This window comes from Vespa crabro, chromosome 9 (genome assembly GCF_910589235.1).
Source record: "Vespa crabro chromosome 9, iyVesCrab1.2, whole genome shotgun sequence".
Taxonomy (NCBI): Eukaryota; Metazoa; Arthropoda; class Insecta; order Hymenoptera; family Vespidae; genus Vespa; species Vespa crabro.
The window spans coordinates 6014737-6042500 of record NC_060963.1 but is presented as its reverse complement, the minus strand read 5'-3'; the positions used below and the strand labels follow the sequence as shown (position 1 = coordinate 6042500).

Genomic DNA, 27764 nt, shown 5'->3' with positions numbered 1-27764 from the left:
TCGAGACGCGCGCCATACTTCTACTGCGCCTATGCCGATTATTATGCAAGCAATCGGAAAGGTCTAATAATAAAAGAAAGATTATTCGCGACTCAATCATCAATCTCTTCTCCAATCGCCTTTTACCTTACTGTTAGGGATGGACAATGGTTCTCTGTTTAAAAATTAATCTCGTAGCGAAAATTCAACATCGATTAACTTGTTTTACACGAGGATCTTAACAACGTCGTGCCAATAATAATGAAATCAAACAAGAATTCAAAACATATATTTTCTCTTGTAAGAAAAGTAAGAATTTCAAATGGAAGAATTTTGGATTACTCGCGTGGATTTGGTTACCTCGTGGGGGGGGGGGGGGGGGATTTAGTAAAACACGTTATCTCCATATTATCTCTTTCTTCCATTTTTCGCATCAATCATCCGCGAAAACTCATTAAGAAAAATAACTATTGTCCATTGAAGACGAGCGCGATAAGGCGATTTTTTTCCTTCATAAAGAGAATTCGCTATTCTAACATAGCATAGAAGTCGTTTGATCGTTAAGATAAAGATATTAATTGGCATAGGACACGTACCTTCATCAACAGACTCGTCCGGTGTCGAAGCACAAGTGTGCGCATCGGGCTGAATCAACTGCGTTCGTCGATTGTCCCTGAGTCGCGTGAAGAACTCGACCGCATAGTCGATTATATCCCCGGGCTGCTCTAACAAATAACTGATCGTAAATTCCAGGAGAACGTCTCTAAGGTCGTCCGGCACCGTGATCTTGCCAGCATTACGTTGACAGCTCATTTTTTCTATTCGCGCGAACGTCCCTTTGCAACGTTCCGCCGGCAGCCGCGACGTATCGCGTCCGTCGCCTATCGCTTCTCTTGTCTCTTAACGCCGCGCGCACGTACGCACGCACGCGCGCGCCTTCTCCTAACTGCTCCTTTCTTTCTTTCTTTTTTTCTTTCTTTCTTGCTTTCTTTCTTTCTTCTATCTTTCTTTCTATCTTTCTCACTCTCTTCCTCTCTTTCTTACTCTCGCGCGCTCCCACCCTCTTTCTCTCTCACTTCCTCTCACGCTCGCTCTTTCTCTTTCTCTCTCGCTTTCCCACTCTCTCTCTCTCGCTCTCCCACTCTCTCTCTCTCTCTCCCTCTCTCTCTCTCTCTTTCAATCAACTCTGCTTGAAACGTTTTATTTTTTTCACTTTTTCTTCCTTTTTTATTATCTCAAAGAGGAAGTTTTCTTTTATATTTTTCGTATGTCTTTTATTACGGTGAAATCGATGAAAACGGAGACTTTCCAAAATGTCTATCTCTACTTTTCTCACAGCTAACTAGCCCACCACCGCTCCCTCTACTCCTCTCTTCTGTGACCACGTCGCACGCGCGCGCGCGCGTGCTCTAATCTTACAGTCAACGTTTCTAATCTATCCTGCGACCATTCGCCCGTCCACCCTTACTTTTTTGTCGTTTTTTAAAGCGCAACATTAAATTACTTCGGACATAGGCGCGATCGCGGAAAAACAGATGAAGAAACGATGACCCGATCGTGAAAATGGCAACTATGGCTCACCACGATGTATGCATTTTATAGAAACATCACGGATTTGTAATTTAATTTGCACGTCATCGACTCCATCTAGCGAGCCCTTAGCTGAACTAAATTACGTTTAAGGCTGTTTATCAATTATCGCTCATAGCGTATGCGACTTCAATGACAAGCACGGACAAAATATAAACTATATACGTAATAGGGAAACATATGTTTATTATATCGATGTATAAACTTGTGCAGGTTATAATCCTTTTACGTATAACATAATAATCGAGCTAAAGTGTTAGAGAAATTTTTATATATAGTAAAAAAAATATAAGTAATACATCAGACAAAAGTAAGAAAAAACTATATGCTAAATTATATTTCTTTAGATAGATTAACTGAGAAGTGTTTGTTAATTGTACAAATGTTATATTTTTCTTTTCTAGTTAAATTTATATAACTTTATATAGCTTTATTAAAAAATAAACTTAATAAGCTTATATAGTTTTTTCTTTGAAAAAAATCGTGTTAAAAAATGATATTTTTCGAGACTAGTTCATGCACAAATAAAGAACTTCTTCAAAAATTCGGAAAAGACATATCTAAACAAAACCTTCATTTTTTAAATGAGATCTTACCCATCAAAATTGATCAAGAATTACACATGTTCTCTTATTATTGGTGTAAATGCTGTTTTCGACATTTTTCGTGTAGAAAAAGTTTTATATTATAACGCTCCCTCGAAATTTGTGACAAAAGAGAAGCTCGTACACCCATTATTAATTTCCATATCGTAAAGATTAATATCAGAAAAAATTTCACAAAGCGCGAAAAACTTAAAATAATTTTAATATAAGATTTTAATCCTTTAAAATTTTTATCTAGAGATGATTGGCCTTATGCAATATAAACATAAACAAATCTTTTAATTAACTTTAATGATTATCGTGTTAGTTTCTGAATTCTGACGCGTGAAGATCGAAACTCTTTCTTTCTAAACGTGAAAACTTATAAATTAATACTTTCGATAATTTTTCAATTATTTAAACAGTCTCTAATATACACGGAATACAATAAAATAATATTTAAATAATATTACATTCGCCTAAACGTTAAAACGACGTTAACGCGTGAGAAACGTAAAATAATTTTAATTTCTTTTGCATTAGACTTAAATTTTGAATTGGCAATAAATTTTGAACGTCGAAAGTAGCGTTGGCATTTTGCGATTTAATCAACAAGTGTTTTTGCATCAACTCCATGCAATGTAATCATTAGAGTTGTTAAATATATTATTCTTATAATAATAAAAATACTCACTTGTAAGAAGAATCGTCCAAGGATTTACTTTATATTTTTAAATAACTATTAATTAAACATTTAATCAATTTAATTGACAAAAGAAAAGTCTCAATAGAGTTATTGCTTTTGAAAGAGAAAAATCGAATAGAGTATTTGCTAAAAAACAAAGAGATTTGTAGAGTCATATTCCGTAAACATAGATAATAAATTTTTAGCTCAGGATTTTCAGCAATTAATATACTAATTTCTCCTACGCTGCGTAAAGGTATCTCTCGAAATGGTAATATTCTATCCAAAAGAATAAGATCTATACTTTTCAGATATATTTAAGTATACTCTTTCATATTTAAAAATTTGGAATCAAATTTTGTCGTTACAGTTTTTGAGTGATAATCGATTAGATTAGGGGACAAAGCAAAGAAGAAGTTATATGTTGAAGAGATTTCCACAAACTGTAACTCAAGAGAACAATTATTAGATTATTGAGTTATTTTCAAAAGTTCACCAGAAACTTTCAAAAATGGCTCTTAGTCATATTTTAATTTTACTTATTTCATATTTTAATTTTATTATTTTATTTTAATGTTGTCACTCAAAATGTTCTTATGGTGATGGGTATAAGTGTGTAAATTTGAAAAACTGAGATGACGTAACATTCTATCTGCGATTTTACATATGCGAATAGAATTATTTCATATTTTATGCATTTTAATTATTAAAATCGAGACATAAAATTTTGCACATTTTCTCTTTTCTAATGTTCAATTAAATTCATAATTTTAGTTTTAATAAAATCAAGTTTTACGTTAAAGGCGAGTGATAAATTTTGCACATTTTTTTTTCTAAAGTTCAATTAAATTCATAATTTTATTTTAATAAAATCGAATTCTATATTAAAGTCATATATCTACGAAACGTATATGTCAATTATGAGGATCACTGAAAGTGCATTGAATCAACGTGTACTGGAAGCTGAAACGAGCACACAAAGAAGTGTGCCAAGGTCCCAGTTTGCCCGCATACAGTAGGATTATTTAATATTTTGCATTTTTATTATTAAAATCGAGTTTTATACATTTTTCATTTTGTTCTTTTGTCTTAAAGTTAAACTAAATTCATATTTTTATTTTTCATAAATATTATATTTCTTATTTCTATTAAGTTTAAAGTCATAATTACGAAACATGTAAGATATGGCAATTATAGAGAGCACTAAAAATGCACTGAATGAAGATGTACATGGAACTGAAATAAACAGAACGGGATCTATGCCAAGTTCTTCAAATTTTGCCACGCATTATTAATATAATATTTCTTTTAGAGAAAATAATATTTCTTTAGATCTGTATTCAGAATTTTTCATTTTTTTTTTACTTCTCTTGAGTTAAATTAAATTAAATTCAAGAATTATCTTTCATATATAATTCTTTTCATAATAAATCTTTCATATATATATTCTTTTTTCTTCTCTTATTTCTTTCCAGCTAGTTCCAGTTCGTGGTATCGCCAATTCGGAAAGGAATAATTAAAAAATAAAATTATTTTACTAATATTTAATTGAGATTTGAATTGTTGTTAAGTTCATGTCTTCACGGGAATGCGGATTTTAGAGTAGAGTTCTCGTCTGCCTGTCCAAATGCAGCAACTCATAGTGATGAAACATGAGTTGATTTACGAAATATCGAAATCTTATAGAAGATATTAAGTATTACCGACCGAATGGCTACATATTTTAATTCTTTTCCAAAATCTTTTCTTTCTAATTGTATCTGAACGTTAAATTTATATTGCTATTAATTACATTTTATATTGCTATTAATACTTCGATAGATAACCATTAAATATAATGGAAATTTTTAATAATTTCTTAGACAAACGCATAGAAAACTTTTCTATTGCACTTACGTCCGCTGTTATTCATATTTATTCTTATTAATTATTATTTATAAGTTTCGGGTGGGACGTATGGATTGGGCCCATAGAGAGGGGCTTTGTGCGGGGCTTTAGCATCGTATAAACCTTTTGGGTGGGAGCCTCGGGAAAAGCTTTTCAGTATGGACCCTCGGATGAGTCTCCTTCTTTCAGTAGGGAATATCGAGCTCAATTTCAATCAATTTTTACTCTAATTTTGCTTGGTAGAATGATATTTGAAATGTCCACAGTTTATTCCGAGTTTTATCCTTCTCGTACACGTGCGCACGGTTTTCTTTTATTCTTTTTCTCTTCTTCTTTTCTTCTTCTCTTCTTCTCTTTTCTGTTAAATTTCATCTCTCACTATTCTTTTCTATCTTCTCTTTCTCCTTTTTTTTCAGAATAGATCATCTAGGGAAAGATCATCCAACATGCCGACTTTCTTTTCTACCCTTCCTTTTCTTTACCAATTTTTGTTCTCTTTCTACAATTCTTTTGTCTTTCTTTAACTAATCTTCTTTTATTTACTACTAAATTTCTTCTCTTACTATTCTTTTCTATTTCCTCTTTCCCCTCTTCTTTTCAGGCTATATCATCGAGGAAAAGAGCATCGAGTGGAACTCTTAAAATGGGCTCTTGGGAGGGGCCTTAGGCGATTTCCTTTTTTCAGTAGGAAAAAATTGGCTTTATCCGGCTCTCTTTTTTATCTCATATTTCTTCTCTTTTTCGTCTTCCTTTTCAGGAATCATCAAGGGATCGTCGAGAGATATAGATTCATTTGCAATCGGATGAGTTCGACGTATTGTCGAATGGCTCGATTCACCATCGATTTTTACGTGAAAATATGGGAAGGATAAGGAAGAACATGCGCGCATATCGGTAGACATAGGCGGGGATATTAGCAGACGCGATTAAAAGTCTTATAGGGGACTTCGTTTTATTTGCTCGAAAATTTGATTAGATTAGCTTGTGAACGCGGATTTTAAAGTAGAATCACCGTTAACTTGTGGGTCTCCACATGTAGCAATTTCCACGTAGTGAGACCTGAATCGGTAATACTTGCAATATATTGAAATCTAATTGTAAATCACGCAATGCAAGTACTACTGGACGAATAGCTGCATATCTCAATCTATTTTCAAAATCTCTTCAATTTAATTCTGATTAAATATTAAAATATTAACACTTTACATTGCTAATAATACTTCTATAGGCAAATAGATAAGATATAATTAAATTCAAAGATAATTTCTTTAAATTCGCAAATTTATGTACTAATTATCATATGTATTAACCCTTTGTACTCTGTGCAAATTTTTAATATAATCTTTCAGTAAATCCGAGTCATTTCTATTGTGAACTATCAGCTAGTCCAGAAATATTTGGTCACATTAATTATTACATAAAACGTTTTTTCATGAAAAATATCGAAAACATCAAGGCGTAATTGTTGAACGATTTAGATGAACAAAGACACGTTTTAAAGATGAAGGTTTAAGACAAGGATTTATATTTTATTATGCATATTTTTGTGTATAAACATTTTCGAAAAAAACACTATTTTTAGACACGATCTTTTTCAAAAAAAATAAAGCTTTTTCAAAATTACGGAAAAGCTATGTCTTTACTTGACCATTTATTTTTAATATGAGAGTTTGTTCATCAAAATCATTCAAAAATTATGTCTGTATTAATTATTGACGTAAATTATTGTAAAACCAGAGATGATGTAAAGCTCGATTCTAATATTTCGAAATTCGTATAAGCATTATTTTTATTTTGAATAAATTCGGGGAGTTATAATAGATGGTACGATTTTATAACGATCAAAGAATATAATTTTATTTCTCTTTTTATAACATTCGCTTTTTTACTTATCTACTATACATACATACATACATACATACATATATATAATCCTAAAAATAATTAGCATTTTATCATTATCAGTCCAAAACAAATTACTATCACCATATAAGGTACGAACAGTTTACAGAATATTACGATCACAGAGCATCATATTCGCATTTATCATTCCAATAGCGATATATTTTTTGTTTAATAAATTTGCAGCTTATAGCAGAAAGATATTAAGAAATATATGAATATCTAGATTATGTAATTATAAATTATGACATAACATATAGCTTATTATAATTTTCCTAATTTCTATATTCATTTACAAACATTTTATAGTACTGAGGTATAGAATGCACAAAATATATTATACAGTCGATGTAAATGAATATCTTCCATATTTAACAAGTATTTATCTTCCTATATGTTCCATGGTATTGTAATTATGTATTACCAAGGTCTCGTATTCCAAACAAGGCATTTCTTGTCCATTAACTGGTATATAGCATACTTGATGATTTGGTTGTATTTTTCCTACATAATACACTCCTTCATGTAAAACTCTACCAATAAAAAGAGCATAACCATCTTCTGTTTCACCAGCAGGAAGAGCATACAAAGGAACACTACCCTCCCATGATTTTACCCAGTCAATGTCTTTAATGCATAACACTTGAAATTCTTTTTTGTCATGAGTTGTTCCTCCCCATGCTAAAGTACAAACATTATCCTTTATACCACCAGGTGTTACAGAATCTTTATGATGTGCACGTCCGATATATAATCCGTCTTCAGAAGCCATAGCTGCATTTTGCGGAAAACTTAATGTGTTGTTAAAGTCAAACCATAAATGACATGTATCGGCAAGTTGTTGTCTGATAGCAAGTGATGTAAATTTGTATTCTAAAAAATATAATTATATTATACATTTTACATACCTTCATTGAGAGAACAAAAATTATATTTTATTTTTAAATACATTGCTATACATAACTCTTCACTCACCATTCATTATAGTCCATTCTCCTGTCGCACCCCAAGCTGTACTAAATCCTATATAATTGATAACAAATGGATTTCTATCTTTAAATGTCATTAAAGTTTCACATTCTATATCCTCTCGACCTACGCTTAACATACCATCACAAGACCACCTATAGATACATAAGTTGTCAACTAATTTTATTAATAAAACATTACTTATCTGTTTATCTTTAGATTAACACTTACTGTATCCAAATATAACAATTATCTCCACATATATCTATAGTTTCTGCTTCAGCTACATCTGGTTCTACATTATTTCTCCTTATAGCCGACATGGTATTTCCCCATCCACCAAGAATAATCTAAAGTAGCAATGCTATATTAAATATTCAAATTATTTAAATTTAATATAAAATAAATACCAAACTTAATAAATTCATTTTTTATTTGGATAGAAATTAAATTAAATATCAAATATAAAGTCCACAAATATGTTATTTATTTTAAACTTACTTCATATACATTTGAATCATCTCCCAAATGAGTTCTAAGAGAAATTCTGGCATCATGATTAGCTTTCACTCGTAATTTAATGCGAGATTTCGTAATAGGAAAATAACAATAATCCAAACTATCTACTGTATTAATTGATACTAAAAAATAGAGTCATACTGTTACTTTACATCAAAATATTTATATTAAAATGACTTACATTAGTCCAAAATGATGATAAAATTAACTTTTATATTTAATATGTTATATATTCTGTTTTTATCATGTGTTTCTTTTTAAATATACAATATTAACCTACCTGACATTATAAACTTGAGGAACACTAAAACAATTAATAGATCTATCAGAAATCTTATTGAATTTTTTAATGTGATGTAAATACAATCTTCTAATTACAATAATTTTTATTAAAAATGAAATTTATTAAATTATAAGAAACGAAAGGTAAACATTTATGACAGATTGTAAATTCAAAGGAATTTTTAAATATTTTTTAATCGTAACACGACATGCTCGGACAAGCTATATCCATATGTTTGATCCTTACATTCCACACACTGTATGACAGTTTGTGGAATGACATGTATTTGTTGACGACCATTGTTGTCAGCTGGTACTATGCAAGCTCTATACGATCTTTGAATATTGCCATTTTTGAGGAATTATAATAGTCATTATTTAAATAATAACTGAAATAATAGATGTAGATTACATTTATATTCTTAAAGATTATTTTGTTTTTTAATGTTTTTTTATTGATATTAACATTTAAGATTCATAAGTTCACCGCTAGAGTGCGCTGTAGAACACTTTGAATAGGAACACCTATCAATACTATGTAAATACTATGGTGATAAATGTTCCCTCCAATTCCTTCCTTTCTCTTTTTACTCTGTGGCTCGGAGAGGCTTGGCTTTGCCGAAATAAGTTTTGAATTTGTAATAACTCGTGAAATATAAATGAGTGTGTGAATTATTACTTAATTTTATATGTATATTTTGAACTAAATAAAGAAAACATGTTAGTTCTCTTTGAAACTCCGGCGGGATACGCAATATTTAAAGTAAGTTGATGTGTGTTTCGTTCGAAATTATAAAAATCATAACCTTGATAATGTTGCACGTGCTCGGATTAGCCGAATATGTTATTGTATATATGTAATATACAATATATATATAATAAATTATTACGAAAAAATAATGGAATGTATTTTATTATTTAAAGATGTTTACTTTTAATTGGTTATAATATTTTATTACAGTTACTCGATGAAAAGAAATTAGCAGAAACAGAAAATTTGTTTCTAGATTTTGAAACACCAGAAGCAGCAAACAAAATGTAAGAAATTTTATTTCCATATTCACGTAATATAAAAAATATACAACGTTTGATTTATATAAGGGATCATTATATCCATACCTATATTTGTATAATATTATTGTAACTGTAAATATCTGTTTATATTTTAATTTTAGTGTCAAATTGAAACATTTTGAAAAATTTGAGGATACTACAGAAGCTCTCGCTGCTACAACAGCTGCTGTAGAGGGAAAATTGTCTAAAACCTTGAAAAGAACCCTTAAGAAACATTTCTCAGAACTTCAAGAGGAATTAGCAGTAGCTGATGCCAAATTAGGGAATGCTATAAAAGATAAACTTAGTTTATCTTGTGTGAGCAATACTGCAATACAAGAACTAATGAGATGCATTCGAAGTCAAGCAGATGGATTATTAGCTGGTTTGCCCAAGAAAGAAATGACAGCAATGGCTTTGGGCTTAGCTCATAGTCTTTCCAGATATAAGTTAAAATTTTCACCCGATAAAATAGATACCATGATAGTACAAGCTGTTTGTTTACTGGATGATTTAGATAAAGAATTGAATAACTATGTAATGCGTTGCCGTGAATGGTACGGCTGGCACTTCCCAGAACTTGGTAAAATTATAACAGACAATATTGCATTTGTACGAAGTGTAAAAATAATTGGAACAAGAGAGAATACGATAAATACAGACCTGTCTGATATTTTGCCTGAAGATATTGAAGAAAAAGTTAAAGAAGCTGCTGAAATATCAATGGGAACTGAAATTTCAGAAGATGATATCTTAAATATTCAACATTTATGTGATCAAGTCATAGAAATCTCACAGTATAGAGCGCAATTATATGATTATCTTAAAACTAGAATGATGGCAATGGCACCTAATTTAACAATTTTAGTTGGAGAGTTAGTGGGTGCTCGTTTAATTTCACATGCAGGTTCTCTTATCAATCTTGCTAAACACCCCGCTTCCACCGTACAAATTCTTGGTGCAGAAAAAGCACTTTTTCGAGCATTAAAAACCAAAAAGGATACTCCAAAGTATGGTTTAATTTACCATGCACAGCTTGTAGGACAATGTTCTGTCCAGAATAAAGGAAAAATGTCTAGAATGCTTGCAGCAAAAGCATCTTTAGCAACAAGAGTTGATGCATTAGGAGAAGATGTAAATTTTGATCTTGGTGCTGAACATAAAGCTAAATTGGAAAGACGATTAAGAATACTCGAAGAAGGAAATTTACATAAAATTAGTGGAACTAGTAAAGCAAAAGCTAAATTTGAAAAATATCATAACAAAAGTGAATATATGCAATATCCAACAGCTGCAGATACAACTCTTACAAGTAATAAGAGAAAATATTCTGATATAGAAGATAAGACAGTAATCGAAGAAAGTGAAACACAAATGAGCAAAGAAGTTCCAAAAAAGAAAAAAAAGAAAGATGTTGAGGATATTGAAGGATCTTCACAAATACAAAATATAGTAAAAGGTGAAAATGAACAAGAAATTACATCCAAGAAAAAGAATAAAAAAATCAAGCAGGAATCCAAGCAAGATGAAGAAATAAGTGAAACTGTAAGTGCGGAAATAGAAGAAAATACAAATGTTGCAACTTTAAGTGAACCACATGATGAAAGTAATGGTCAGTAATTTTCATTTAATATTTATATATATATATGCAATTTATAGATTCTAACACATATTAAGCTAAAAAAGCAGAATTTATTAAACCAATGTAAATTTTAGTTTCAGAATCTAAGAAGAAGAAAAAGAAGAAGAAAGAAAAGCATGTTGTAGAGACACAAGGAGACATTTCCATTCCAACAGAATCAGCAGAGGGTGAATCAGTTTTGACAGAGAAGAAAAAGAAAAAGAAAAAAAAAGTGCAACAAGATGAATAACTTTCATTGAAAGTTTTTTTTAGATTTATATGTAATTATATTTATATAAACAGTTTCAAGGATTGGTCATTAATATATTATGTGCCCAACATATTTCAAATGTGATTCTGGAGTTGCTTAAAAGTCCATAAGCACCAGGCAAAGTTTATGACTTGCTTCCAGTTTTTCCCAGGTAAGCAGAGGTAAATAAGAATTATTTTATGTAGTTAACAAATATTTTTTAATCATTTACTTATCCTCGATAATTTAATCATTAAATACATTTAGTGACGTCTGACAAAAATTATCTGCCATAAATCGCGAGTCGCTCCTATGTCTAACTTTTTATATCTTTTGCTTGTTCTAAGATAATGCAATTTCCTTAATATTTCGTTTGTATTTCACATCACTAGTAAAATAAAATAAACGAAATTGTGATATATTGCCCTATATTTATGGCAGAAGCACAATTACGCTTTGTTTGCTTCTCAGAATATCGTTTAAAATCAATATAATTTTTTATAATTTTGTTTTAAATATATGTTCAATGCATTAAACAAATGAAGCTTTAATTATTTTCAGTCAATATATAATAAATACCCTTAACGAAATCTTTCTTGCTTGAGTAAAAACTATTAAAGCATTTATGGGTAATGAAGTCTATGAAAATACATCTACCACAAATTAGTGACGCGATGCTCAAAGTGTTAAAGGTATCATCGCAATGCAAATAAGAGTTTAATTTTATTTTACAAATTATAAATATACTGCAAAAAAAGCTTTTCAATTACATATTGAATCGCAAAAACAATATGTATATAGTTCTAATTTGAATATATTAAAGATAATCGGTTCTAGGCGTAATTGTATACAATACAATATAGAATAATTTATGCAAACTTGATATAAAATAATATTTTATTACATAGTTGTTTAATGATCACGTCTATCATGTATTATCGTTGTAGAAGTTCTGTAAGATACTGTACACAATTACATATTTGTGAATTTATTATTTACTCTTGCTTCTTATATCAAATTATTTTAAGTCATACTTAAATAATTAAAACCATTTATTCTTTAGCAGAAAACGTATTTTGTTAACATTATGTTCATCTCTTATAACTTTTAGAATAATAAAAGATTATATTCATTTGAAGTTAACATATGTTGTATATTATATTATTGCCATCAAATTTACAAAAACTGTTATGTACACAATAAAAGTAAATCATTTATATAATCAAGTTCTAGTCTATATCATTTTCATTGTATTACATTATATGAAAATATTAATGAAGAAAATACTAACGTATTAATTAATTGAATAAACATTCATATGATTTAAAGATACTTTAAATTGAATATCTTAAAATAATTATTTTATATTTTCAATAAATTAATAAATATTTTATATAACAAATTAAAAGACTATGTGTATGTATGTATTCTTTTAACACTTGATAAAAATTAATTTTGCATATCTTAAATTAATATTTATGGATTTCATTTGAATAAGGATTGAAGTAATTATTTGTCATAGATAATTTTAACATATCTTTATTGTTATACACATACACAAAAATAAGCTGATGTTAAATGTAAATTTTCAATGCTAGCATAATTTTATAATCCATTTATAATATTTATAGAGTAGCTTTTTTGCAGAAAAAGTACAAAACGTTATATAGAACAATAAAAAAGATATTCTCAAAAATCATTATATAATCACTTAATAAACTTATACAAATGTATTTTGTACTTTATTGTAAATTGGTGTATGGATTGCTTACATTATTGCAAAATAACATAACTTAGTTTTATTACCAAATATTTGGCAAGACACAGATATTTTTTACAGTTATTAATGATTTAAACAGTTTTTATTTATTATGTTAAGTAAATATAACAATCTTTAGTTTATCATGAACATAGGTTATAGATATATTGTCATCAAAGAATTGCATATTATTATAATTGTTAGATTTGAATGCTAATACACTAAAAAATCAAACGCTTGGAATTATGAAGAATTATTGAAGCATTCTATATGCATACCTACCAGAACCTTTCTATGTATACGTATTCTATCAAAATAGAAATATTTTCCAAAACAGATACACACATATTTTTTTATTATGTTTACATTTATCTAATAAATGTATTTATATACTCCATATATATTACATGTGTTTTTTTTTTTGTAATAGTGTTTTATACCATGTAAATCATAGCTGATTATTATTATAATTATTTAGTCGTCATAAAATTTAATTGTTTTAAACATTATTAGAATGATTGAAAAAGTTATAATCAAAATTCATATGCACACACTTGAACTGTAAGTATTATTTTACATTTTAATGTATATAAAATTGATACATATAACTTGTAGATATAATTGTTTTTATATAGGCTAAAATAATAATCTATCATTAAAAATATAATTTCCCCTTAATCTTTTTCTCTGTTATAAAAAAATTATTATAGCAAATTGATTACATATTTTTTTTATTCTCCAACACTTTATGATCAGGTAAATTGAATTCTCAAATCTTATTATGAATCTGAGATAACATTGCTTTGTGCAATGTTCAAGTTTATAAATACAGCTATTAAATTCTAAATACTTTAAATGATTTCTTATTAGTGATAATAAATTTCTACAAATGGATGCATAGAAATTTCATATTTGTTTATGATTTTTATGTGTATATGTCTGTTTAAAAATATACATAACCAAAAATGTCTGTATAGTAAGATAGATATAATATATATATAATAGACAATATATATATATATATATATATATATATATATATATATATATATATATATATATATATATATATTTGATCTATTGATAGGAATGTGAGTATTGCAATCTAGGATAAGTAAAGATATATACAAATGAAATTATTATAATAAAGAAAATGAATATATAAAGATTTCTTAAATTCATTATATGCATATTATGGTTATATGAATTTGTAGCAAATTTAATTTTATATAAAAAATAGATCATCTTATGCTTGGCAGAAATTGAGATAGTTTATGATTACTGGTATAAATAAACAATATAATTTTGAAATATTAATATTTTATGTTGTAAACTAGAAAAATGTATAAGTATATATATGTAGGTATATATCAAATTACTTATGCTTATTTTAAAAATATGTTGAATTATGTGCATTATATGCTGCAACTTTTTATTCTGAACAAGATTAAACAATTATATTTTTTTCCAATTATTAGTTATGGATCAGAGATTTTAAGAGCACAATATTTAAAAGATTAATAACATGTTTTGGGATACTAAGAGAAACAAATTATGTACTTTATAAAATAAATTGCATATTATTGCATATAATTTTCCATAATGGTATTAAATTTTATATTATCAAAATATCAACATATTGATATGTAATATAAAATGTAAAGAACAATGCAAGCATCTACTTATCTGTAAGCATGCAGATTGCAGTGCAAATACATATATACTGCTCTATTTTGCTGAATATTTTGAACTCCACATGCAAAGTTCAATGTTAGAAGAAGCATAAAGTTGTAATGTTTAATTTTATCATAAATTATTATTTCAAATTACATATAAGAAATTAAATTTTGTATACATTTTCATATATACTATATGAATAAAATCCTCTTGTTTATGCTATAATAAAAAATATAAGCCGCCAAACTTACAATTGTGATTTCAAAATTTATTTTATTGATTTTCTACATGCATCTTATAGTTTCTGGGATAAAGTAGTGTATTAAAAAATAGAGTATACATATTATTTCCCATTTACCCTTTACTAGAAAAAATTCATGTCTGTAATATTAATATTATATCACTCAAATTTTAAATAAATTTAAGTAACAGTTTTATATATGAAAAATGTGTACAAAAAATATGTTATCTTAACAGAAGAAAGTTATTATTTAATAAAAAAGATTTTTTTATAGAGATATGGTAATCCAGAATTATTTAAATGATATACTCTTTTTTTTTTAATGTCTATAAATAATATCCATAAACTTAATTGCAGACATGAGTTTTTGACTTAACAAGATAATATAAGATTTTAGATTTCTTTTGTTGTAATATTTCCTATATTTTCTATGTATATTTCCACTTTCGATCTCCTCTGAATGCAGAGATAAACATGTTATTACAATATATTATTTTCTTGTAATATTATAAATTAGTAATTTATTTTATAAGTCGCATTTCCACTCAAATTTGTACAACTTGCTGATTGTAAAGCATAAGTTACTATAAATGATTTAAGAAAGTAAAGTGTATGTAATATTTGATTTATATGACACAGTTATTTATTAATAATCAATAAGAAACCAAAGTGTATTTGTGGCAATAAAGAAAAAAAGAGTTTTTTTAGAATATATATATACTTTAATGGTCTGACCGATCAGCCTGCAAATATCTGAGCAGACACAGCACATATTTTGAAAAATTATGAAAATATTAATACACCCTTTAAAGGAATTCTTCTGGACAATAATACAATTGCTTGAAAATTACAATCGTTATTTATGTGATTGGTAAAAATCGGAAAATATTTATTATATTGTTAAAATATTCTGATGAATCAGAATGTTATTAAGCAATGAGCAATAATTACATATTTAGTACAGTATATATTAAAAGAAAAGAAAAAAAAAAGGAATAAGAAATAAGTTCAATAAAAAAAGAAAAATATAATTAATATTGATACAATGATGGAATATAGCACATCTATAAAAAAAAATTGTTTTGTATGAAGTAGACAAAAGACAAAAAAGTAAACAAAAAGACAAAAAAATTCGTGCATATTTCCTTATAAGGGCATACCTCCTAGTCCCTACCAAAGTAGCGACATATTGCACACAAGACTCATTTTATTGCAGGCTGTGCATTTATGAACTTATACTACAACCACCAGTTGAATTGTCTTATCTACAAACCTAAATATTTATAGTCTATGACTATATATGTTTTATATATCATGATTCTTTTAGAATACTATAATCGTATATGCAATATATGTATGTACAATACATAAAATAATAAATTTTTGTGATAATTTACCAAATTTAAATTTACCGAATGCTTGTGAATAAATTTAGTACAGACTTATTTTCTTTCTGACTGCGTGCTTTACTGAACACATTCCAAAAACGAAGAGTTTCATCTCCAGCACCTGTTACAATGGCTTCACCATCAGGTGACATGGCTAAATATAAAACTCTATAAGAATGTCCTGTTAATTTTGCAACTTGTGTTAAACTTGGATACTTCCAAACTAATATTTGATTTTGGGAATAGCCATGTGTACTGACTAGTTCTGAACTGTGCTTACTCCAAGCCAAGTTACAAACTTGAGATCCAGTATCAATACATTGCATAGGTTGACCAGTTAATGTATTCCAAAATCTGATACATCTATCTGCTGTACCACCACCTGAAGCTAGTAAGCCATGATGATGAGGAGACCACGCGATCGCCTTAACAGCAGCCAAATGTTCCGTATAGGTTTGTATTGGTGATAAGGAATGCAAATTCCAAACATAAAGACGATTGTCATTTCCACCAGAGGCCAAGTACTGATTATCTGGAGACCATTTTAAACCACAGACTTCTTGTCTGTGAGCTCCCAAACGTCGTTCACTCACGACACAAGGAGTTCGTACATCTCTTTGCAATATCAATCTGTCTCTACTACCAGAAGACAGAACTTCTCCATTCCATGCCAAAGCACCGACTCTGGCACTGTGACCATGTAATTTGCTTACTTGCTTGTTTACAGCCACATCCCATACTTGAATGTATCCTAAATGCGTTCCTACTGCAACTAAATTTCCTCTTTCGTTCCAGGCTACAGAGGTAACGCTATTACCATCGCTGGATAAGTCACATAATCTAGTTACTTGACTGGTACAAGCAGACCACAAGTACACACAACTGCCTAAGCCAACGCTAAGGACATTTTGTGAGGACCAATCCACCAAGTTCAAATAAAAATCGTCTTGCAATTCTGGAGCATCGAGTACTTTAAAAGGTATTCTTGAAATTTTTCTAGTTGCCTTCCTTGGAGACCGTAATAACTTTTGACTTTTAGCACTTAAAGGAGAAAGAGAGTAAGGCGAGCTTTGATCCAAAAGGGTATGATCTTTCGTGGGTGTAGTAAATTTAAATAAATTTTTCGACATGAGAGGAGATAGTATTCTTCGTTCCTCGCACTGACCCTTCACATCTTCTATGCTAGCACCTAGAAGCTCATTTTTCAGAAGACACGAATAAGCTATACCGTCTCGACTCCCTTCACCATTTTCACGGGTCTTCTTTGTCGCAAGACCACTTCGGCCGCTTTCAGAAATCATCGAAAAAGTTGTTTGCCAGTTGTTACCCGACCTCGTCGGTATAAATCGATCAAAACTATTGTTTGTCATTTTTGTTGGCGAAAAATATATAGGCGTATAATGGGCAGGAGTCGCGAGATTATCTATGTGGCTCTCGCTACTCGACTTTAACAGTCGCTTCTCGTACTCGTGATGAAACATCTTCTGATACACCACGAAATATAACGTACACACTAGCTTTTTCTTTTCAGTCACATTCTTTAAAGTGGCCGCACATTCATTTAATTATAACGTAGCCACTTAGATTACACGTATATCGGGCATCTTTTTCTCCTTTACGAGAGCCGACACTATCTGCCGATAAAACTGAGCTATTTAACCCGTTACGTCGCCATTCGACGTCAACTCGAAAGATTTTTCATACGGAGAGGGCAGGAAAAACGACTCGTCTTCCTCCAATCGAAAGGCTTTATTTGAAATTTTGCCTCGAACGCGACAGATGGGAAACGCGAATGTAAGTGCTGAGGCTAGCAAGAACTACGCACGTAGCGACATCCGAACGAGTTTATTTTTCTTTTTTGTTATTCCCTTATTTTCCTTAATTAAACCTATTTGAAAAAACATATTATTTCTTTTCATCATTTTATCGCCTTATTGTTCTTTTATTCTCCTTAGATATGTCTCTGACTCATCTTTTCACTATTTGTTTACTATTTGTTTATTGATTACTATTTTCTATTATTAAGGTCCCTTTACTCAAAAATGATAAATATTTTTGAACCTACTTCATTCATATATTTATCATGTTTTTCTAAAATTTTTTATCTTTTAGATAATTACAAATATTGTTATTTATAACATCATGTTTGTTTCATACAAAATATATTATGTATAATATAAACACAAAATATATTACAAAAAAATATTTTTTTTTTTTTTGGTATTTTTTATCAACGTGTAATTTTGTGTAAATGTACGTTATGAATTTATTTTTTATATTATATTATTTTATAATAATTTGCTATATCTCTTTATTAATTATACAGATATCTTGTAGATATATAGATATATTAAATTTTTTTTATAATATATACGTATTTATGTTTGTAATAAATTTTAAAGAAGGCCACAAACAAAAAATGAATCTAAGAGAAACTCTTATTCCATAGACGAATAAATGTTAAAGTAAAAATATTCTCATATTTTATATTATTATCAAAATAAAATTAATGATGTTTATATTTCTAAAATTTACAAAATCGAACAAATATAATGTTATCTTATTTTTTATGTATAACTTATCTTTTATCTTTAAATAAAATTTTTACAATTGTAAAGCGTTCTAAAAATCATTCCGTTATGTTCACGGATATCCCGAATGGTCGTGAACTATCAAGTGTTTGGAAAAGTTAATGATTCTTTCAATACTGAAGTTATTTAACGGAAAGAAAAGGCAAGTTATATAATTTGACTTTATTAACATTCCAGCTAACTTTTAGTAGTTGATAAGAATATTTATAAAAAACTTCTCGTTTATATAATTGTTAGAATTAAAATGAAATAAAAATCTAACCTTTGCTCAATTATAAATATTGGATGGACGTATAAAATATTTCTTATTAGACTCACGTAATAAACGTTTGTGAGGATATATGTATTGTATTTATAAGTAAATGTTTCTTTTTTTATATTTTTCTTTTTTACAGAAAATTATAGAATCTAATATGGGTGGCCATGGACACGAACATGATACTGTTAAAATACCTTCTCCTGACTCTTATAAGATAGACAAATTTCCAATGTTAGTAAAATTTCAAGAACGTTTAACAAAGGAAGGTTTAAAAGATCCTTGGTTAAGAAATGAGGCATGGCGTTATCATCCTAATTATAAAACAAAAGCACAACGTACAATGATGTTTTGCTTCAGAGGATGGAAGCTTGGTATTCCAGCATTTTTAATAACTATAGGAATTGAACAATTGTTGGCAATGGGTAAAAAAGATGATCATGGTCATGGTGATCATCATTAATATAATTATATATGAAATGCAATAGTTGCTAGACCATTAAGCGGTACTACAAGTGTAGAAATACAAAAATAAATAATATAAATAAATGTTTCGGTAAATATTCGTTTTGTAAATAATTATTTCTCTTTATTTATTTTTTGCGTAAGTAAATAAAATGTTATTTATAAAAAAAGAAGCTATGTATGCATTATATACTTTAGTATTTTAATATAGTAAAAAAAGCTATATCTTATAAGTTATATTGACTGTTAGTCTATCATAATCTATTACATTAAAAATCTTTCATCTAATAATGTTTTACTGCTTAAATTTTTTCTTCCACTGTATTTAATAATTACAATGAATAATTGCGAGAGTATAAATGTGATAGCAGCAGCTAATACATAGTTATCATATAAAGTCAACACAAAAAGAAATATTGTAATTTCAAATGTACCCATCAACCATTCATTCCCGTAAAGTATTACTTGACTAAATGAATAATCATTATCTGAAATAAAATTATATAACAAATTATTTTTAATAATAATATTACGAATCTATAATTACTGTTATCTTACCAATATAGAATACAGATGTTTTGTTAGTGTTTGTATAGAGAATGTCACAAAGTTTTTCAATTAAGTTTTGTTCTTTGATAATGTAATCTTCATTTTTGAAACAATGATCCAGAAATTCGCATAAAAATTGGTTCAATTTTACACGTGTATTACAAATCTGATTCCAATCCATAGAAGTATAAATATTCTTTTTCAAAAATCTATTGGTTATCTAAAAATGTTCATTAATAAAATGGTTAGATATTTTTTAAAGAATAATTTACCTTTTCATATATATATATATATATATATATGGAAATATTATAAGTAATAATATTCACGGGTATTGATGATTGTGAAGAATTTACAAAATTCTTCTCAGTATAAAATTTTTCATAAAATGTTCTGAATGTTTGTGTAACTGATACTATAAAGTTTTGTTCTATTGTACCAGGAACAAGACCTCTATGTGCACATAGTTGATTTTCTTCATTCTTTAAATTGTTTATTAAAGTAAATAAATCTGTATCAGAAAATCCATGAACTGATCTATGAAATAGAATTAAATAAAACAGATACTATCAATATTTTGTGTTTATTAAAATAATGTTTATTACCTTCCATGGATATAAAATCCATAATAATTATACTCTAAGATAAATACACTGATATTAGCAATTGAACATAAATCAATAAATTGCTGCATTTGATCTTTTATAAATCTTTCATAAAATATAATGGATGTTAAGTACTGAATAAAATAAATTGTAATATATACTATAGCACAAACAGCATATTGCAGTGAAAAATTTATTCTCACATCAGTATGTTTATTAAACGTTATTTCTGGTATAGCTAGGCTCCAATATTTTACACCTATGACCTATTGTGATAAAAATTTATCAGTATTTAATAATATTTTTAATGAATATAAGAATAAGTTATATTATATTTAATATTTAAGTTAAATTACCTCTAAAACAAGCAAAGTACTAATTATTTGTAATGATATATTTATCTTCCGTTTTGTTAATAATTTTAACCATTCATTAGCAACAAGATATGTTCTCCATACGCTAACTGATAACTGACTATTATTTTCTTCTTGTATTGAAGATTTTGATATAGAATATGTTACTTGAAGTTCTTCTTGTTCTATAGGTTTGAAAATTTGGCTATGTGCATTTTTTTTGTTTGTTCTATTAAATGTTTTATTCCTCTTAGCTGCAATAATTTCAGATGGAGTTTTTGGATTCTCGTCTTTACCGTCAATTAATATGTTAGTGTACAATTTTCGAAATGAAGTATAAGGAGAATCGTACTTTGATGAATTATGTGTTATTTTTGGTTGTTCCCAATCGATGAAAAAGATATGTATGTCCCAATGTTGATAAATGAATCCTATAATTTCTACAATCTGTAAAATGAAATAATTTGCAAATAAGAAACAATAAATAATGAATTATATTATTATGATTTCTTTTTTATTATCTTGTGTACTAAATCCATCTTTAGAATTATGTTTATATAATATTATATAACATGCACTTACTTTTAGACAAAATCCAATTATAGTGAATATCTGTATATTTTTTTCATCAGATATGTTTGGAAGTAAAGTATATGGGATCGTTTGCCCTTTAAAAAATATAAATAAATATATGCACACACTAATTAATGCAATAATAAGACTGTTTCCTATAGCACCCATTACATATATAAGGAACCATAATGAAACAGTTGCATTAGGAGTACAATCATAATTTTTTTTACAATATGTCCAAGTTTTCAATGCCGAATTGATAATTGCTATGCTTGATAAAATACCAATAAATATCTAAAAATTATTTTAACATCTATATAAATCATGATTAAAACTAAAAAACATTGAAATTTCAGAGAATTAATAATATTTACCTGAATATTAGAATTTATATGATTTTCCTTTAAAGCAAATGTTACTTTATAATTTATTGTAACTTCTACATTTCTAGAAATTTGTTGCTCCATTAATTCTCCATATTCTATAATTACTATGGGCGGATAAATTTTTCCACGAGCTTTACCACTTTGAATATTTATTCTAGTCAAATAAAGTCATTGCATGTAGTATTACATAAGAATGTATGTGAATAATATTAAAAAGATGTAACTTACAAAATAGTAAATGATTTCATATAACGAAGTACCGACAAGTTAGAGTTTTTTAGAAATGTACCAGTTACAAAATTTGGCAATGCTTTAATACCACTTATATTGTCCACCAAAAAGAATTTCCTAACAAGTTGAGTCTCCGAAATATCGTAATCATTCTGAAACATAGATAAGACTGAAACAAGTCCCATACTTTATGTGATTATTATATATATTGATGTTTAGATACTATGCTCGATTTGATGTAAATATATCTTTTACCTCATATTCTTTTTTGATATAAATAGGTACTGCATGTGAAAGAACTTTTTCTTCCTCTTTAAATGTTAAGTAGAGTTGTATAAATTTTACTTCCATATTTAGCAGATCCTTTACAGTGATTATACATTTTTTATTAAGATTAACTCCAAATCTAACGTTTGTAAGGAAATGACAAGGCATGTTTGGACTATCTATTTCAAGTAATTTGCCTTCTAAAGAAAATGTTGCCATTGTAAAATTCAATGTATTATTCTAAAACAAAAGATGTTTCGATTTTACGGAAAAATAGTTGATTTTTACAAAATAGATGTTATAAAAAATTTGCATACATCATCATCCTTTCTCAGACTATATATTTGTGTGATATTTTTGGCATTTAATACTAATGATGTTTCGTCTTTATTGTAAAATAGTTTAACTGGTGCCATGTGCGTTTGCATAAATAATGTACATTGTACGCTGTTTACATATAAAGATAAAACACATATATGTGATAAATGTTCACAAGACATCTTGTTTTTATTCTGAAAAATCATATTAATTGATTTATAAGTAATACTTTTAAAGTTATGTAAGCTAAATTTTCTACTTACTTTACAAAAGTACATTGCTGCTTGTAATTCGGTTCTAAGGTAATAACTATCTATGTTCTCACTTTGAAACTTTATCGTGTAAGTACTTTTAACATCTGGCCAATCTGAAAGATTGTCTTTGTTTAAACAATATCCATGTATTTTAACATGCGATTTCATTGGACAAATACAGTTTGCTTGATTTCTATTATCCAAGTTATTACATGGCAAACATTTAGAGTTTTCTTTAGATGGATATGTATCTTTTGGACATGGAAGACATTTTATACTATTTAATAATGTACCATTCCAATTTCTTTCCACTATAAAAAGCAAATTTAAAATACATTTTGCATTAATTTATGTACAAGTATATTAAGTATATATGTAGATATGTATTCTTATAAAAAGTACTTAGTATTTCATTGGATAGACATTTGCAGGTGTTATTTTTGCAAACAATACAGTCCCTGCCATCGATAGTTACAGTTTGATTATGATCACATCTTGTACAAATGGGATTACCATTCTTAAAACCAATTGTTTTGCTAAATTTATTACAAACGCATCGTAAATCTATAAAAATCGTTAAACAATTGTTAAACAATGTTAAGATAAAAACACAAATAAATACATACATATATACACACACACACACACACACACACACACACACACACACATATATATTGTATATTTATAAATTAGAAATTATGTTAGATTAGGACTTACGATCAGTGCTGGGCTCAAGAAATTCGAAGATATTACATTTGCGACAAGAAAAATATTTTGTATCAAAATATTCATCATTTTTACACAAACTTGGCCGTGATAATTCAAGAACATCATTATTCATACCAATCGTTTCATCGATTGTTAAAATAAAAACTACAAAAAATAAAATAATACGATTATTGTCGAAATAATGCATTCTTTGATTGCGTTTTACAATTTTGTTTATACTACATAGTCGTTTCCATGGCAACAAAATGGCTACAAGGGTAGCCATAAGATATCACGTTAAAATGGATTAAAGAAATTTTACATTTCTTTGACATTTTCTTAAACATTTGTCTTTACATACATCCGTAATTTAAAAAAAAAAAAACTCGATTATGAAATATTGCTTATTAATTCATATTTATCCTGTCAGTAAAGTGTACGAAAAAAGTAAACGATTTTAACGGAAGGGGATTTTTTTGCGTGCAAAAAATTACAAGATTTATAAAATATTACTATTCTTTACTATTATATCATTTGTTTCGTATGTATCGTTACTTAAATATTATGGTGTCCGATAAGATAATATCGTAATACATGTCGACGATACACGTGATTTATAGTAAGTAAAGCAGGATACCGTGTCAATGATATAGTTTCGAAACAATGATGCATGGTCTAGATGTATGCATCGCGATTGATATATATCTATTGCGATTAATCTAAAAATAAAAATGTCATACAAGAAATACATATATCTATAGATACGTATTCAATGAATTGTTTGTACAACTTAGAAAATTTTGATCAATTATATGAAATATTAATTTATTATATTTACAATTTCATTCGTTTAAGAATCAACAATGACGTTATACGAAGTAAGTGACGTAATCCGTAATATATTAATCGAAAATACTTTGACGATCAACTACAATTAACGATGACCTTGCGCCAATATCGAAAATTTAACAACGAAATTCTCGCCAAATCGAAATATTCTGTCCATATGTATTACAAGATACAAGGATTTTCTCGATTTTACGCGATATTCTTGCCAAAATATATATGTATAGATTGTATGTGTGTGTGTGTATTGCGTATATAAATATATATATATAAATATATATATATATATATATATATATATATATATATATATATATATATATATGATAATTTAAATTGCTTTTGAAGGTGAACGCGTAGATGGTCGTTCAAATGAACTACGCGAGAAATCGATATAAATCGATATAAATTTCTCTTAAATGGCGGCATTTCTGGGAGATTCGAAAGAGATATTTATTTGAGGTTAGTTCGTGTATTTTTTAAAAGAAGGGAAGTGATATTCTGGGAGTCTTTTTTTTTTAGGTTTGATTTACACAAAAAGATGAAGATAGAAAAATAATTAAAGAGAGAAGAATAGATAGATAAAGAAAAAAAGAGAGAAAGAGAGAGAGATAGATAGAGAGAGAGAGAGAGAGAGAGAGAGAAAGAGAGAGAGAGAGAGAGAGAAAGAAAAAGAGAGAGAAAAAATTAGCGCGAGGACAAAGTAGCGAACTTGCAAGAACTGCAGACATAGGCGCGTATAGAAAGGGACGATCGTATGTAGGTACAACAAGAAGCAAGAACAACAATTCACTTTGCATTGCTCGTGCCAAACATTCCCCCACCAACTTCGAAATCGAAGGGACACGAGCCCCGAGAGGTAGGGGTACACAAGAAAATGTTATAAGCGAAAATAAAAGCAAGAAAGAAGGCAAGGTCCCCGCGAGTGGCGAAGCTTCAAAGACGAGAGGGTAGTTTTTTTTGCAGTCTGTGTAGGTGCTTCGTAGAGCGAGCGTCGTAGCAAAGGTATATCATTTCTTTTTGTTCTCTTTTTCTTCTTCTTATCTCTCTCTTTTAAAATAAATTTCTTCTTAGAGAATATCTTCTTTTCTCGGTTTAAAATCGATTTATTGCGACTTGATAATTTGTTGACGAATCGTATGAACAAAGTGTAGTGAATATCCCATAATGTAATAAATTTTTTCTTTATTTTTTGTTCTTTTTTCTTTTCTTTTACAATTTCTTTTTATTCTCGCGTGCATAAAATATATTATTATTACAATACGTACCATTGGACAAGGAAGATCGATTGATACGATAGTCGAACGATTTGTTGTGTCTTAACGTGGCCTATTTTTTTTTTTCACGAGACAAATATACTTCTCTTATCTAAATATAACAATTAGGATCGAAGTTGATGCTGTCACGTTGAGCGATCAAGAAGAAATCGAGTCTTATATCTATCGTGTCTTTTAATTAAGAGAAAAGGAGAGGGGTTACATAAAGCTTGTGTACTTTCGATCGATCGCAACGACTTTGCAGGCTTTCTAAAGAGAATTGAAGAAAAAGAAGAAGAAGAAGTAAAAGAAGGATGTGGGACGATGAACCAGCTCCATGGGATATCGAAGAAACGGCTCCCGAAGAAACAGGAGACCAAGAAGGGGCCAAGGAAGGGGGAGCTGAAGGGGTTGCACCCGGTGAACTACCAAAAGTAAAGCTCGAGAAGATCGAACCTCCAAAGTACAATCATCATTGGGTGCGCCCATTATTTCTCAATTATGACTATCTTTACGATTACAGGTAAGCAAAGATGATTAGAACGTAAGTGCGAACGAGGTGAAATCAAATCAGATATAAAAAAACAAACAAATGAATTAGAAATTGTGATTGTCTCGTAGGAAGAATTATTACGACGATGTAATCGACTATCTCGATCAAAGACAAAAGGGTTTGTATCGTGAGCCTCCAAGAGCACAGGAATGGGCAGAAAGGGCCATGAGGACGTACGATCAGAAGAACCTTGATAAGAGTATTAAGAGATCCGCCGATATGAAATACATCACTAAAATGATAGTTACGCCAAGACATTATAGCTATCATACGCGAGCATATTATAGCTTGAAGTATCAGAGAATTCTTTGAGTTATCATTTTTGACGGAGAATAATCGGCGAAGATTGACGATTAACGATCTTACACTATTCTTCGTCGATATTGCTATTACCGATAATGCCAGTGGTAAGCTACTAATCATTTTTTTAATCGGCTTACCTATACGTCGTATATAACATCATCTTAGAAATGAGGATGTTGTATTTTAAAAATAAATCGTAGTCGTCGTAGATATTTATTCTGGATCTTTCATTAAACGAGGAAAAAGATCACGGTTTACCTCTGGCCAAATTCATCTATCGAGTAGCACTTACCGTCTAATGTATCGATAATTTCATTTCTAGATAAATTCGATTCGATTTCATACGCGATTCATTTATCTTCGTAGATATATATTTTTCATAAATAGGGACAAACATTCGCATAAAACTTCGATATCTTATCCCATCAACAAATCAATCGTCATAAATTTAAACGCGTACTCGTTTTATTTGTTTCGTTTGATTATTTATTTGTCATCAATTTTATGATATAGCTATGACGTGCTCGTGTACTATGCCTATTGTATGTGTATTACTGTTATAAATCGGTATTATAGAATACATGTGCACTTTTACTTAACGAAATTTATAAATTACTTTTTCATTCCCTTTACTTTCATCCTCCTTGAGTTTTAAGAATTATGTACTTTTAGTGGAATAAGTATCATTATAGACGCGCGTATAATGCGAATTTAGGTACGAATGGATATGGTTCTCTTTTATACACAATGGAATCAGTTACATCAGAAAATAATAATAATAATTTTTTATTTTATTATACATATATATTCGCATCATGGTGTAAAGTAGCCATTTTATAATCAGCAATTTCGACGTTAATA

The 27764-nt window shown here is 28.6% G+C and overlaps 7 protein-coding genes across 15 annotated transcripts in view; 3 read left to right on the top strand and 4 right to left on the bottom strand.

Moving 5' to 3' along the window:
- The window catches only part of LOC124427120 (cAMP-dependent protein kinase type II regulatory subunit), a 13119-nt gene extending 12104 nt beyond the window's left edge, over nucleotides 1-1015 (bottom strand). Inside the window, exon 1 of the mRNA XM_046969636.1 lies at nucleotides 576-1015. Within this exon, the coding sequence (XP_046825592.1) occupies nucleotides 576-792 (217 nt within the window). The 5' untranslated portion in view covers nucleotides 793-1015. The remainder of the gene's footprint in view (nucleotides 1-575) is intronic.
- A 5571-nt stretch (nucleotides 1016-6586) lies between these two features.
- LOC124427119 lies at nucleotides 6587-8818 on the bottom strand. 2 transcript variants are annotated; one of them, XM_046969634.1, is made up of 5 exons: nucleotides 8396-8818; nucleotides 8098-8237; nucleotides 7828-7946; nucleotides 7603-7751; nucleotides 6587-7500 (listed from the first exon to the last, which is right to left on the bottom strand). In XM_046969634.1, exons 1-5 carry the CDS (start codon nucleotides 8400-8402, stop codon nucleotides 7010-7012), a joined length of 906 nt encoding a protein of 301 aa, XP_046825590.1. In that variant the 5' UTR covers nucleotides 8403-8818; the 3' UTR covers nucleotides 6587-7009. The 2 variants fall into 2 exon arrangements, with proteins under 2 accessions (XP_046825590.1, XP_046825591.1); XM_046969635.1 differs by lacking the exon at nucleotides 8396-8818 and having other exon boundaries at nucleotides 7828-7960; nucleotides 8098-8235.
- Nucleotides 8819-8971: 153 nt separating this feature from the next.
- LOC124427118 (nucleolar protein 58) lies at nucleotides 8972-12547 on the top strand. Of its 3 annotated transcripts, none has more exons than XR_006942870.1 (5): nucleotides 8972-9160; nucleotides 9359-9435; nucleotides 9573-11062; nucleotides 11167-11493; nucleotides 11883-12547. XR_006942870.1 is itself a non-coding variant. In XM_046969633.1 (4 exons), exons 1-4 carry the CDS (start codon nucleotides 9116-9118, stop codon nucleotides 11319-11321), a joined length of 1767 nt encoding a protein of 588 aa, XP_046825589.1. In that variant the 5' UTR covers nucleotides 8972-9115; the 3' UTR covers nucleotides 11322-12547. The 3 variants fall into 3 exon arrangements, 1 of the variants encoding a protein (XP_046825589.1); XR_006942871.1 differs by having other exon boundaries at nucleotides 11167-11503; XM_046969633.1 differs by having other exon boundaries at nucleotides 11167-12547.
- Nucleotides 12548-15004: 2457 nt separating this feature from the next.
- Nucleotides 15005-18186, bottom strand: LOC124426847 (fizzy-related protein homolog). The gene has a single exon (XM_046969006.1). The coding sequence runs from the start codon at nucleotides 17865-17867 to the stop codon at nucleotides 16407-16409; it is 1461 nt and encodes a 486-aa protein (XP_046824962.1). The 5' UTR covers nucleotides 17868-18186; the 3' UTR covers nucleotides 15005-16406.
- Nucleotides 18187-18974: 788 nt separating this feature from the next.
- LOC124426809 (NADH dehydrogenase [ubiquinone] 1 beta subcomplex subunit 3) lies at nucleotides 18975-19796 on the top strand. 2 transcript variants are annotated; one of them, XM_046968946.1, is made up of 2 exons: nucleotides 18975-19119; nucleotides 19373-19796. In XM_046968946.1, the coding sequence occupies exon 2, from the start codon at nucleotides 19391-19393 to the stop codon at nucleotides 19694-19696; it is 306 nt and encodes a 101-aa protein (XP_046824902.1). In that variant the 5' UTR covers nucleotides 18975-19119; nucleotides 19373-19390; the 3' UTR covers nucleotides 19697-19796. The 2 variants fall into 2 exon arrangements, with proteins under 2 accessions (XP_046824902.1, XP_046824903.1); XM_046968947.1 differs by lacking the exon at nucleotides 18975-19119 and adding an exon at nucleotides 19141-19295.
- Nucleotides 19797-19941: 145 nt separating this feature from the next.
- Nucleotides 19942-26305, bottom strand: LOC124426807 (meckelin). 5 transcript variants are annotated; one of them, XM_046968943.1, is made up of 14 exons: nucleotides 26060-26305; nucleotides 23955-24110; nucleotides 23637-23798; nucleotides 23244-23545; nucleotides 22980-23174; nucleotides 22651-22902; nucleotides 22393-22547; nucleotides 22153-22318; nucleotides 21788-22072; nucleotides 21209-21652; nucleotides 20853-21118; nucleotides 20577-20784; nucleotides 20257-20467; nucleotides 19942-20186 (listed from the first exon to the last, which is right to left on the bottom strand). In XM_046968943.1, the coding sequence occupies exons 2-14, from the start codon at nucleotides 24076-24078 to the stop codon at nucleotides 19963-19965; spliced, it is 2994 nt and encodes a 997-aa protein (XP_046824899.1). In that variant the 5' UTR covers nucleotides 24079-24110; nucleotides 26060-26305; the 3' UTR covers nucleotides 19942-19962. The 5 variants fall into 5 exon arrangements, with proteins under 5 accessions (XP_046824899.1, XP_046824895.1, XP_046824900.1 ...); XM_046968939.1 differs by lacking the exon at nucleotides 26060-26305 and adding an exon at nucleotides 24784-24958; XM_046968944.1 differs by lacking the exon at nucleotides 26060-26305 and adding an exon at nucleotides 24583-24618.
- On the top strand, nucleotides 25515-27507 carry LOC124426808 (flightin). The gene is made up of 3 exons (XM_046968945.1): nucleotides 25515-25796; nucleotides 26313-26570; nucleotides 26669-27507. The coding sequence occupies exons 2-3, from the start codon at nucleotides 26362-26364 to the stop codon at nucleotides 26910-26912; spliced, it is 453 nt and encodes a 150-aa protein (XP_046824901.1). The 5' UTR covers nucleotides 25515-25796; nucleotides 26313-26361; the 3' UTR covers nucleotides 26913-27507.
- The last annotated feature ends 257 nt before the right edge of the window (nucleotides 27508-27764 follow it).

Coding starts and splice junctions, on each gene's coding strand:
- LOC124426807 (XM_046968943.1), bottom strand. CDS start 24,078: ATGAATAATGATGTTCTTGAATTATCACGGCCAAGTTTGTGTAAAAAT. Junction 23,546..23,636: donor TCTATCCAATGAAATACTAA/GTACTTTTTATA, acceptor TGCTTTTTATAG/TGGAAAGAAATTGGAATGGT. Junction 23,175..23,243: donor CAGCAATGTACTTTTGTAAA/GTAAGTAGAAAA, acceptor ATGATTTTTCAG/AATAAAAACAAGATGTCTTG.
- LOC124426808 (XM_046968945.1), top strand. CDS start 26,362: ATGTGGGACGATGAACCAGCTCCATGGGATATCGAAGAAACGGCTCCC. Junction 26,571..26,668: donor GACTATCTTTACGATTACAG/GTAAGCAAAGAT, acceptor ATTGTCTCGTAG/GAAGAATTATTACGACGATG.
- LOC124427118 (XM_046969633.1), top strand. CDS start 9,116: ATGTTAGTTCTCTTTGAAACTCCGGCGGGATACGCAATATTTAAA. Junction 9,161..9,358: donor CGGGATACGCAATATTTAAA/GTAAGTTGATGT, acceptor ATTTTATTACAG/TTACTCGATGAAAAGAAATT. Junction 11,063..11,166: donor ACCACATGATGAAAGTAATG/GTCAGTAATTTT, acceptor TGTAAATTTTAG/TTTCAGAATCTAAGAAGAAG.
- LOC124427119 (XM_046969634.1), bottom strand. Junction 7,947..8,097: donor ATGATTCAAATGTATATGAA/GTAAGTTTAAAA, acceptor TTGCTACTTTAG/ATTATTCTTGGTGGATGGGG. Junction 7,752..7,827: donor AATTGTTATATTTGGATACA/GTAAGTGTTAAT, acceptor ATGTATCTATAG/GTGGTCTTGTGATGGTATGT.
- LOC124426809 (XM_046968946.1), top strand. CDS start 19,391: ATGGGTGGCCATGGACACGAACATGATACTGTTAAAATACCTTCTCCT.
- LOC124426847 (XM_046969006.1), bottom strand. CDS start 17,867: ATGTTTCATCACGAGTACGAGAAGCGACTGTTAAAGTCGAGTAGCGAG.